The 12,747-nt window shown below is 35.8% G+C and overlaps 1 protein-coding gene across 2 annotated transcripts in view; it reads right to left on the bottom strand.

The window, feature by feature from the left end:
- Positions 1–12,747, bottom strand: part of LOC149805923 (nucleosome-remodeling factor subunit BPTF-like) — a 90,659-nt gene that overhangs the window by 56,825 nt on the left and 21,087 nt on the right. For both annotated transcript variants that reach the window (XM_089950703.1, XM_089950704.1), the window contains exons 6-9: positions 10,230–10,974; positions 5,690–5,920; positions 4,148–4,531; positions 2,439–2,581 (exon numbers count right to left, since the gene is read on the bottom strand). In XM_089950703.1, coding sequence (XP_089806829.1) covers positions 2,439–2,581; positions 4,148–4,531; positions 5,690–5,920; positions 10,230–10,974 — 1,503 coding nt within the window. The remainder of the gene's footprint in view (positions 1–2,438; positions 2,582–4,147; positions 4,532–5,689; positions 5,921–10,229; positions 10,975–12,747) is intronic.

The following is a 12,747-nucleotide window of genomic DNA, read 5'->3' as shown; positions in this document are numbered from 1 at the left end:
GTTATCAACTAAACAGTCAGGTCAAACTAATTAGTGGAAAATATCAAATTCCTAGTAAACAAAATTACACTACTCTGACATGTAATGAAATGAAGAATTTTTTTAAAAACTTACAGACAGACAATTAAATTAATTCAAATATAAATTAAATCAAATATACATAATAGTTCCTAACTAAATGGACTTCAATGTATTGTGAAATTAATAAGGCAGACATTTTTCAAATCTTAGATGCCCATGCTCAAAGATTTTAATTTCCAACAAATGTGTGGCATTCTGCTTGGATATATCCATGTATAATCAATTATTTGTTCATTCTTGTATGGGAAAAAATATAAAAACAATTCTTATCATCATAGAAAAAGTAGTTGTATAGAAAGGATGTGTCAATAATGTAATCGTAATAAACTGAGCTAATTTTTATGATTATTTTGATGCAAATGTAAATATGCAGTTTCCAGTTTGGGACTGTTGGAGCATTTGGCAAGTGAGCAAAAAAAATATAACCTTAAAAAAACAAACATGCAAACTAATTTTTTTGAATAGATTTTGCCGTGTTCTTTTGTGCTGTTTATCGCTTTGTAGTTTGTTACTGTGGTCGAGCGAATGAAGTGTAATATCAGGTAATTTTTTTCACTTCATTTGTTCTCAGATTAATTAGGATCAACTACCAGACTTCTGTTGTTAATGACGGGACCATAATTAGCGCTGTTAAGCAAAATGCACAAAATTGGATGGCATCTTGTTATAGAAATACACCTTTCCGAGGCAGAAATCAACTTCATCTTCTCATGCTAATATTTTATGACTGTGTTTACAATGGCCACTGCTTTGATTCTACAAAACATCTGCTGAAGCCAAGTCTTTATTAGGGAATTGCATGAACAAACACTAACTGTTGATAACTAAAACTTACAAGCCCATCGGACTATTAACATTACGAAAGTTACTAGCCCAACAAGAAATCTACTAGCCTCGGGCTAGCAGACAACATCTAATTGCGAGCCTTGAACGTAGAGAAAAAAGGAATGCGATGAAAATGTACCATATACACTCGCTTATAAGTTGAGTCAACTGCAAACAACAAAGATCATGATCTGCCATAGCATAAAATGCCTGGAGACAAGGGTATATGTTATTTATTCAACTGATTACTCCTAACAAACTGTACAGACCCAGATGCTGACATCAAATAGAGTTTTGCATAGTCCAGCAAACAAACTTCTCAGGATGCATGGAAAGATGTATGAATGGACTGGGCTCATTTAGAATGTCCACTCTGTAAGCAGTGCAGGCATAAAAAAAAAAAGGGTTCTTTTAAAAAGTATTTTTGTTATTCACTAAACATAGAAAATTCATACTGGTATCTGTTAATTCACAAACTGCTGGACTACAATAAAAAATATACAACTATAATGTATAAGAAGGTTCCATTTGATAATTGGTAACCATTAAGCACACTGGAAAACTAGATTAAAACAAAATAGATGTACAACTTCTTCCATGTCGTGGGATGGATACATGATTTTTAATGCAAATAAGTGGATCAAACCAGGTTGTGGACCAAAACTGGACCATAGGTAGCAGGTTGTACATGCCAAATTTCTCTCTCTCTCTCTCTCTCTCTCTCTCTCTATATATATATATATATATATACACTTATATATAGTTAGATGGATGAATATAGATATATAGAGCGAGAGAGCTTGACAGATAGCTGTACCAGCATAGTAAAACATGACCCTTAATCAAATTATTAGCACAAGAACAAGTGGACTACAGTTATGTGACATTCACCTTTGTTTCTTGTTATCTATAACATAAATGAATGGGAACTTCATATTTTATATTAATAAATGGTTTTTGATAAACTTGGGTTGTGGTGGAGGTGGGAGTAGAACATTAGAAATTAATAAAACAGCTCAATACAATAACGTATCCTAACCATGTTCATTCAAATGTTTGCTTCATATAAACCAGATTGAAGTCCCTCTCTTTGTACCACCAAAACCTGCCCAGTACCACCCACCCCACCCTGCATTTTTCCCTCTATCTTGGATTGCTACCACTTCTTATTGTTTTGGGAGGTCCCTTGGTAACTCATGCCCTTACATTAGTGTGGTCTGTTTTTGGACTCCGCTGTGAATGAGTTATCGAGAGAGCATTGTATGTGTATTCTTTGCTGATTCTGTTGAATTTAAGGCATGACTTTTTAATATAAATTAGAACAAAACCTACATCTGCATCCTAGAGAAGATTCTATACTTGGATAAATGGAAGCTGGATAAATAAGATAAACTTCTACGTTAAATAATGTGTCTGTACAAAAATTCTGCATAATAAATATGTTCCTGTGCATAAATAATGAACAGTAGAAAAAGTACTCAAGAATAAATAATTGTAGCCTGTACTGTTCTATTATTTACATAACAGTTTACCTGATGCTTCACTCCGAGTGTATACTTGATCCAAACTAGTGGTCTCCCATCATTTTCTTCTTCCAACCTTTTTCTCTGTTCCTTTTCTTTTTTTTTGAACTCTTCTCTGTCCAAACACGTAATTTTATGTAGTCTTGCGTGACCTACAGAAAAAAGAAGTGTTTAAGCATTTCAGTAAGGGTAGTGCAAACTTGGTCTTCCATGTGCTATTATTAACATCCACTGTATGTCCAAGTCTTAAACATAAAACTTGAGCAAATAATCTGAATGTTCCCACCACAGCCAGAAAAGTCATGCCAATATATACTTCCATACAAGCTTGACTCAACTGCAAACAGCATAGACCCAGATCTGCCATTGCATAATAATGCTAGCAGATCTAGGTCTATGCAGCTTATTTGTCCTAATCAGTAGAATTTAAATTATTTAAATATACATTGGATGAGAAAAATACTTTTTCCATAAGCTTCTTTCCAATCAAAGCTTAATCCATCCACAGACCTTGGCAAATGTACATGGTTGTGAATCAAAGTTTTGTGAAGAAACTACTCTACATTTTACAGTCATAGTGACCTTACCTTTAACCATTTGACCCCCAAATCAACTGGCTTCTACTTTACTCCAATTGCAAACCATCATCAAAGTTTAGTCAATGTGATGTAGATCTAAAGTCACTGCACTGAAGCTCTTTTTCTTCATTTGGTCAAAGTGACCTTTTAATGCCAATTGATAGTCTTTGTCCTTACCCCAAGTGCAAGCCATCCACAAGGTTTGTTAACAGTAGATGGTGAAGAATTTAAGTTATTATGCAGAAATAAAAATAGGGAACAGATGGACTTCATAACATGATACACTAGGCCTTATAGTGGATGTATTAAAATTTAAAAAATAAAATCACAGCTACAGGAAACAAATTAGCTCTTGGGGCCTACTCAAAGAATCTAAATGTCCAACTTGGTTTGATTTTTACTCAAAAGTCTGTTTAGATAACATCAGAGCCACATATAAGCAGCATATCTGCATATGACACTCAATTAAAACAGTTACACACCCATTTTATTCTTCCAGTATGAACAGCACATATGCAAGCATTTTTCTTTCACTCAAAAGATTGATGTTTCTGCATATAATTGTATAAAACAAACAGCTGATATAATCATCTGCTTTAAGTTTATTATCTGGTGCCACTTAACACTACTGATAAAATGAACTTTAAAAAATTAGCTGCTTAGAGCATAAACAAGGAAGGTAAATCAGTCCAACTTGTATTGACACAACTTATAGGGTACTTGCTTGCTTGTTTCTTGCATAAATCAAGTATTTAGACAGAATTAAAAATGGAAAATATGTGAAGTCTGAATGTCAATTGAAGAATTTTCAGCTTTATCCAACCAAATGACATAATCAGTATCAAGAGTGAGATGCATTTCCTAAGCTGTAATTGATAAATTTGGTGACTAAGATTCTATTAAATCATCAAAAACCATCAGACAGTAATTTCCATATTTGGAAATAATTTATGTAAGTGAAAGAGAAAAGGCTGAGATGTATGCATTGTACCAAACACAAAATTATTTTTTTGTTGGTCAGATGCAGGTATACCAAATACAGAGGTCCTCAGTAGAGAGAGAGAGTGCCTCCAGCAATAATACACAGGCTGTATGTGGCTAAATATGATACAATGTATTTTTTGTGTTTCAAAATCTTACCAAGTGCTTCTGACCAGACTGGATTAAATATGACCGGTTTCATGCAGGCTTCTAGGATGGAGAGTGCCAAAGCAAAGTCTGATGGAGTCTGACAGAGATGTACAGCTTTCTGCCAATTCTGCCGATGAAGGGGCCAGCTTGGGTGTAGAAAGGGTGTGGGTATGTTCCCCTCTAGCTGTGCAATAGTTAACCGCAGGGTCGAAACTGTCATGACTTTATTGCCATGGGTTGATCCATTCCATTTGAATTCACTCAATGTGGTCAAACTAAATTTGTGTGAAAGGTAACGCCTCTTATCTCTCTCCTCATTATGCTGGTGCTTGTTCAGTGCAAGAGTGTTCATGGAATACTGATTCTGGTATTGCTTGTAGTTGCCCTCTTGACCTGCACAAGAAAACATTCAATTAAAGATAGCAGAATCAATAAATGGCAGATATTATTGAAAAAATTTGAACATTTAAAGACAGAATTTCTTTTACTGCTCATCAAACCAGCAACAAAAAGGTATATATGTGCTTGTAATATACATATCCCTCTGTTCCCTGCCCGCTACATCTGTGCCAATATAGTTAAGTTTCATAGGGTTAAATACAGAACCAGGAACCACTACTGGCTGAAACATCTATCGACCACCTATATCATATTCTAGGGTTTTAAGTCTCTATCTTGAACATCATCACAGAAGATGTGCAACAATAAGACCACACTTAGGCAGGATCACCTAATTCTTCTAAAAGTAAACGGATTAAAACAAAGGAATGCCCAAGAGTATTGTTTACAAATATTTTCATTCAATTACTTGCCAAAGTTTTTTCAAAAAACTGGTCCATGCAAATCATAAAACGTATGTGCTTGAGCTGTTGTCAGCCAATTACAAATAACTATTTTGTAACATCAATTCTGATTGGTTTGTTGCAAAAACTCAACCTCTGAGCTTTATAATCTCATGGCCTGCATCCAAATGTTGATGTATAAACCTACATCTGACTTGCCAAAATGTTTAACAGAAAATGTAAGGTTGGTGCTCTTGGTACTGGAGCAAGAAAGAGATATCTCTACTGAATGTACTTGCTTATAAGTTGAGGCAAACTGTAAAACAACAATGATCCTGATCTGTCATAGCATAATGCATCTGCTTATTAGTGTCTGTGTTGTCTGTTCAACTGATTGCTCTTTACTGCACAGACCCAGATCTGCCAGCACATTATGCACTGGCAGATCTGGGTCTATGTAGTTTGCAGTTGGACTTGACTTATAAGTGAGTACAGACAGTACCTCACCTTCTTAAAAAGATAAGTCGATATAATGAAATATACTTGCGATATATTCCATTTCCTAACTATGCCACCACATCTAGTTGTAAATATCACATGAACATTACAACATGAGACATCATATCACAGGAAAAACCATATGACCAAATAAGTCAAAGTAAAATCTTCACACAAATTCCTAATGCTGAAAACATCAACCCCATGACAGCTATCAGAAAAATGATATCTTTATCTTGCTAGCACAGTCCAAACATAACAATGTACCAACCTAGTCTGAAGAGCATCTGCTGCTGTGTTGCAGTAACAGAGGATAAGGATTTACTTCTTGTGACTCTTGTAATTTCCCCATCCTTGTTGATGACTAGAAGATCATCAGATGATGAAGAGGATAGAGACCTGATGGATGTTGTCTTCACCATGGTAGTCCCTGTTACTGAATCTGTGAACAGCTTGGGAGTAAGGGACCCTGTCTTGGATCTAGTGATGATTCGCCTTGTTTCTGAGGAAAAGAAATGCATCACCATCATTTCTCTGGATAATGACTTAATCCTATTTTGCCAGTGTATTACATGTTTTGACAAGTTATTGAAATTTATGGATGATTGCTTGTTAAATGTTACAAGTATTTTTAAATGTTTTTTAAAATAAAAACACAGTTAAGGGTCCAAGAGATCCAAGATCACAAACAAATTACAGCTTGGGGTACATTTTTTGCAATACTAGTTGACTATCTGAAAGTAAGGTTTGATACTTAGAAAAATATGGAAAAAAGTAACATGTCACTAACTGTCCATAAAATAAATGAACGAGCATTAAACAAGAGTGCATTAATGTCACATTACAGAGACTCCCTATGTTTAAGTCTTTTCAGAGTCATTAGTAGGGCATTGTTGACTGGAGATTATTTAATACTGGGTCTCAATAATCTGGACCTTTTGGTTAAGGTGTGCAGACCTGAACTCAACTGCACAAAAATATTATTTTCTTGCTGGACTCACTATGGCAATGTTCTTCAACCTTTAGACCTGAGTTTTTGTAAATTTCTTTATTACTCTAAGTGCACGATATCCACAAAGTTTTTGGTCAAGGGACTTAAGCTGCACAAATAAATATGTGGTTCTGTTAATGCGACCATCTCTATATATCCCTTTTTCACCTCTAAACAAGTAAATTTTAAATGGGAAAATGCAATCAATAAAAAAAAAAATTGCTAAATAAGCTTCTATTAACATTCCTACCATGATTTTTTCATACCATCAGTAGAAACACATTCTTTTTTCTGCATCACTCTATAACAAATGTTAGTCTGCAAAATCATTTCCCGTACCACAGTAGCCTTGAACTTTGACAGTGTAAACCCCAAATCAATGCATTCTTTCTTCTCCATGATCTTATCCAAACTTTCATGACGGTACACAGTCTAAAACTGAAACGTTTTTTTTTTTTGTAGAAACCATGCTTTTTTTTCAGTAGTAACCTTGAGCTTCGACCTTATGATCCAAACTCGATAGGCTTCTTCCATACAAGTACAAATCATCCACAATGTCTGGTCCAGATCTGTGACAGAGAATTAATGTTATGCAGAAACCATTGTTCTTGTTTTAGTTGCAGTGACCTTTATCTTTGCACAAAAAAATCAATTGGCTTGTTCTTTAGGACAAGTGTAAGCCATCCACAAAGTCTGTCCCAGTAATGCAATAAAAATCTAATGATTCTGTGCAGAAAACACTTTTCTCTTTTTAGTCAGTGATCTTAACCAATGACATTTTAACCTGAAAACTGATAGGCTTCTTCCCTACCCTAAGTGCAAGTCAGGAAACAAATCTGCATATTCTGAAGGTTGTAGACGGCTCTTACCAAATATGCACAATGACAAACCCGCATTGTTTGGTCCTCCAAAGTTGGCATTTAGTGGTGACTTCAATAACACATACACTGGTGACTAAAGAATAATGTAGTGAATTGTTTAGTGATACGCATTTGTTGACAATGGGATATAGATCTAACAATAGCTAATTTTAAAAAAAATTTTTATTTATGTTCTTTAATAGGATGTGAACAGTGGCATAGTGCTCAATAAAGAAGCATGAGAACACTTCGGGGGTGGAGGATTGGGGGGTGGGGGACACTGGCAAGTGCAAAAAAGTAATGAAACATGCAAAAAAGTAGGGTAACACCATTACTTTGCCAATACACCAGTGGATGTGAATGATATTTGAATTTTCTAACATGTGATCTATATTCGAATTCATGGATTTTTATATACATGTACAGTGCCTAACACATTATGGATTATACTACACAATTGTAAGTTGTCAATATACCAGTGTATTTTACCCCAAGCTGATATGACTTTCCGTTTATAGGCGGCAATAACAATTTTTTCAAAATGACAACCATAACGGATGTAAGGATAGCACCATTTTCATTTAGACCAAATAGGCATCATAAGTCTTTGGGTGACAACCAAATTCATGTCAATATGACTTTTAGAAGGAAAAGCAATAACAACATTAAGATGGCTGCCATAGTGACCATAATTGATGTCATATCACCACTATTTTTTATTCAAGATCAACTTGGCGCAAGTCATTTGGAGAAAACCTCATCTTGGTATGATCATCCAATGCTGGATTAGTAGTAACAAGATTTTCAAGATGGTTGCCAAATGGTTGTTTAAATTCTGCATGGCATTCTTCCAGATAGTTGGGCTGAGGAGTAATAATAAACGTGCTAATAGCTGGGCTGATAATAGATGAGCAAAGGACTTATAGGTTACTGAATTTGTATGCGAAAATAGGAACAATTTTTTCTGAGCAATTATACTGCATGACCTTGAGCATGCAGTATTACTCTGAAAAGCAAGTTCATATTTTCCGATACAAATGCAGCAACCATTTTATTATATACTCATTTTTTTTCTGTCTATCTAAGGCTTAGTAATAAAAAGAATACATTACAAGAGACAAAGTAACTGAATTTATGCTGTATTCCAAAATAAATACACAACTGTAGATTCATCAAAACATAGTAACAATATTACTGTGCACATAGCACCGCCCTGTGACCAATGAACTTTGTCCTGTGCTCCTCATTAGTTTAAAAAATAATTTTCGTTTGGTCTACTTAAAACTGAAATTTAGAGTTATATTGGGAATAAATGCACACTCACAATTTTTCCAGTTGATCTGGAACGGATGGATTTTGTTTTTCTGTCAATCCAAATAAATTGTGATACCTGGAACCATAGAGAAGGGGCAAGTCCCGTACCACCTGTTTTCCCATCACCTCGATTCAACCCGTAAACAAAAGTTATAACCAAAAGGGACAAGCACAAGGTCAGGTATATAAATAGAAAATCACAGGAGTGCATTTCTTCAATCCAAGTTGAGGTATCATGAGACCATAAAAGCATTCACCATTGTGTGGCAATTACCCCTACTGATTACTTTGGCAATACAACACAATTCACAGGCATGGTCACTTCCAACTATCTTGGTTAGACAAAAGATTTGGAGAAAACTGACACAACGTTCCTTATCCACTCAGACCTGGCATTAAACACCTGGCTGTCCACTTTATAACTAACTGAAGAAGCAGACAAATTGACAGCAGTATAATCCTTGTCTAAGCTGGGTACGTATGAATGATAAACATTGATATTTGATTTAAACTAGTGTGGTAACAATGTTGTAGGCTAGTGATACCTAAAAGAGGCTACTGAATTACCAGGAACACAATTTTCACAAGAGGTGCACTGTAATTTATGCGACCTCTGACAACTGTAGGAAAATTCTTAAGGACAAATGTTCATCAGCTTTATGAATGTCCACTGAGGCAATGAGAATTAACAGATGATGGAGGAGAGAATTCCCAGAGGTTAAATTCTTTTTATCTTTGATTTCTGCTTCAAAACTGATTTCAAACCTTTCCATTGTTGGGTTAGAATGTGCGTGCAAGTCCATGTGCCTACCTCCCCCCCTTGTCCTACTCCTGTAATCTTCCGGGAGACAAAGATGATGCTGAATCATCATGATGAATGAAAACAAAAAGGTCATACCTATCAGATATGACAGGGCTGGCCGAGTCATGTCCAGCACAAGTATGATCCAGAATGCTGGTCTGGAGTGGTTAGTTTAGAAATAATGGGTACAAATGTTGTACCAGTTTCCCATGAATTGGAATCATGAATATGGTCAATCCAAATGATTGTCCAGCGGGGGTGGGGGTGGGGGGTCTGGTGGGTGTAAAATGCTGTTTCTGTATGAACCGTCAAGCAACTTTCCTTTCACCAGTCTGAGAAGACAGATTCATGATCAGAAAAAATGTAAATGGCTTATGTGGACACCATAACAGATTGGTCAGCAGGTGAGACTAAATCTGAACAGATTGGTCAGCAGGTGAGACTAAACCTGAACAGATTGGTCAACAGGTGGGACTAAACAGAAAATGATATATATCTCATTTATATGATCTACAGACGGAAATAAATATTTTGGGGTCTATCATGAAGGGCTGAATTTAGAGGTAAAAGAGAATAATTTCTAAATGTTACTGTGATTGTCTACTGTTTCTCAATGAGCAATTCTGTCAAACACGTTTTGAAAAGTTTATTAAAAGGTTTTTCTATTTTTAGTTACTGTAGCCATATGGACTGGTAGGTGGCATCCACTAAACAAATCTTAAAGGCTTTCAGACCATAATGCTTCCTGTAAACTCATCTGCAAACAGGTCAAGCAGAAAACTGTAAATGGACAACACAAGCTGGCCTGGTGAGCTAACAAAGTAAGAAAACAATGAAAACTTACCCTGCCCCTCATTTGATTGCTCTTCTGAATTTTCTGTCTTATCCTCCCCTTTGTCAGAGGATTTTACCAAGGTTTCTGAATTTGACTTAGCCGAAGGAGCTGAGGCCACAGTGAATGTCATTTTACCACCATCCTTGTTCAAGACTACTAGAGTTTTCTTTGTGCCTGGGGTATCTGACAATCCCATCTTGTCTGTTGCCTTGAGAATAGTAGCCTTTACGTTTGGACATACTGACTGTATGTTCATAATGGTAGGTGCTTGCAAAGTCTTTTTTGCCTCCTGATTTTGATATCTGTCACTACTGCCATTACAATTTGAATCAGATACACCTGAACTTCCATTATCTGACTCTTCCTTCTTTGCTTCCACTTTGCCTTTTTCAAAATGTTCTGTCACAATAACAGCTTTGTCCATCTCAAATTCTCCATCAATCTCCATTGATTGGTCTTCCTGTTGTTTTTCTTCACCGTCAGTCTCTTGCTGATCACTATCTACATTAGAATCACTTTTAGAAGCAGTCTCATCAAAACATTCTTGTGATACATCATTGGCATCTTTAGTATTTGAAGCTGAAACATCAAGATGCTTAACAGTAGTAGTGGTTGTGGTAGTTGTGAAAATTTCCGTTACTCGAGTTTTTACTAAAGAAACTGTCCCGCTATCAGTAGTATTAGTCACTTCCGTTTTCACAACACTTACTGAGTTATTAGTACTGGTTTGTGTATGTTCTGCCATTGCTATGTCCTGAAATGACAAGAACAAGATATATTAATGATTGGTACAATATCCAGCTGACTGCAATCTGTTCCACAGATCCTTAAACAGGGGATCTTGTGCCGGGTAGTCCATGATTCCATTAAATGATAATGTGAACTGCTTGAAATACAACCCCTTCTAGGTCTCATCCACACAAACAACATAAAATGTTAAGATATGAAGATGAAAAGCAAGGGCCACAATTCTGTCCAAAAGGGACAGTACGACCCTCCCCCACCAATTAAACCACATGCAAATCTATGACACAATGTTCACACCAAACTGTATCAAAATATGCTGATTAGTTCTTGAACAATACTGATTACTAGCAACATCCCATCTGAAAATAAGAATTTAATTGCGAAGGGTCATAACTCTATCCAAAATGGAGCTTACAGGACAAAAAAAACAAACAAATGGCACAGCTAGGTCTACAAGACAATGTACAGGACTATAAGTTTGCTTTTTCTTCACTACCTGCATTTTCGTGATTTGAAAAAAACAAAATCAACTTGCAAAATATTAATTCTACTGGCAATTTATTTTAAGGAATTACTACTATCACATATTATGTACTCCAGGAATTTTGGAATTAAAAAATTACTTTTCTGTCAGTTTCAATCACTCCGAATTAAACAAAACTACAACTACATAAAACTTGTTCTTTTTTGTTTATAACTGACATTTACATGCATATCCAAGTGGGGGTCCCCAAATGGCCAAGCGGTCTAAAGTGCTCTCCATTACGGATCAATGCCATCTCACCTCTGTCTGTGTGGGTTCGAGTCTCGGATTCAGCCAATGTGGGTATGTGAGAAAGCTTGCCAGTGGCTTCTCGTGGGTCGGTGGTTCTTTCCGGGGTTTTCCCGGGTTCTTCCTCCACCATTAATACTGGCCGCCATGTATAGCCTATTGTGTGCTGAAAAATGACGTTAAACCCTACAACAACAAGCATATCCAAGTTTGTAATTCTGGACCATGAGAGATTCATGAACAACCCACCTGAATAAGCTCATAATCCCCACTTTTCACAGCTTTCTGGCACAAAATAACTTGAACTCTTTCGTAACATTTTCTACTTCGGCTTTACAACATATTGGTATCTCAAGAAAACATAATAATCTATAGGTATTATACTAAGTCACACAAAATCAAAAGAAATCAGACAAAAAAAGATATACATATTACTGGTAAGCAGAGAGATTACTGACACATGCAGACAGTTTCTGACACTGTGAATAAGCATGCACAAATGCAAATAGTTTATCATATCAACATTGCTGCAGGCAAAACATGGTGTACACCTTTTACTTTGAATCAGTAGAACAGATTATAATTTGCCATTGTAAAAGGTGCAATCTTTTCATTATCTTCTGAAGCAGCCAGTGGAGGATTAAACAGTGCAACCACAAAAATACTCCTTGAAATAATACAAAATAAGAGATGATGAGCTGGAGGAGAAGACTGTAATAATAAAGGATATAGCATGTCATAGTGTTAATGATATGTGAGTGAATATCAGTTTTCCGCCACTTGCGCAGAGATCCATAACAAGATTTCTGTTGACAAACATAATAAGCAAAAAATTCATTTCTTCATGGATGATCAATGGATAAATTTGCACATCAGGGAGACAATGCAGTCAGAACCTTCACTATCATTCCTGCATAAACCTCATGTTCAACTTTATTTTAAATTTTTGTATTTTCCATTAAACTTTTTTCAAAAGCTTGAAATTCTTTACAGATCCAAATTTAAAAA

The sequence above is a fragment of the Sinohyriopsis cumingii genome, chromosome 2, assembly GCF_028554795.1.
Source record: "Sinohyriopsis cumingii isolate HCF-2022 chromosome 2, ASM2855479v2, whole genome shotgun sequence".
Classification (NCBI taxonomy): Eukaryota; Metazoa; Mollusca; class Bivalvia; order Unionida; family Unionidae; genus Sinohyriopsis; species Sinohyriopsis cumingii.
Note: the sequence above shows the minus strand (reverse complement) of the source record. Positions and strands in the feature narration are given on the sequence as shown.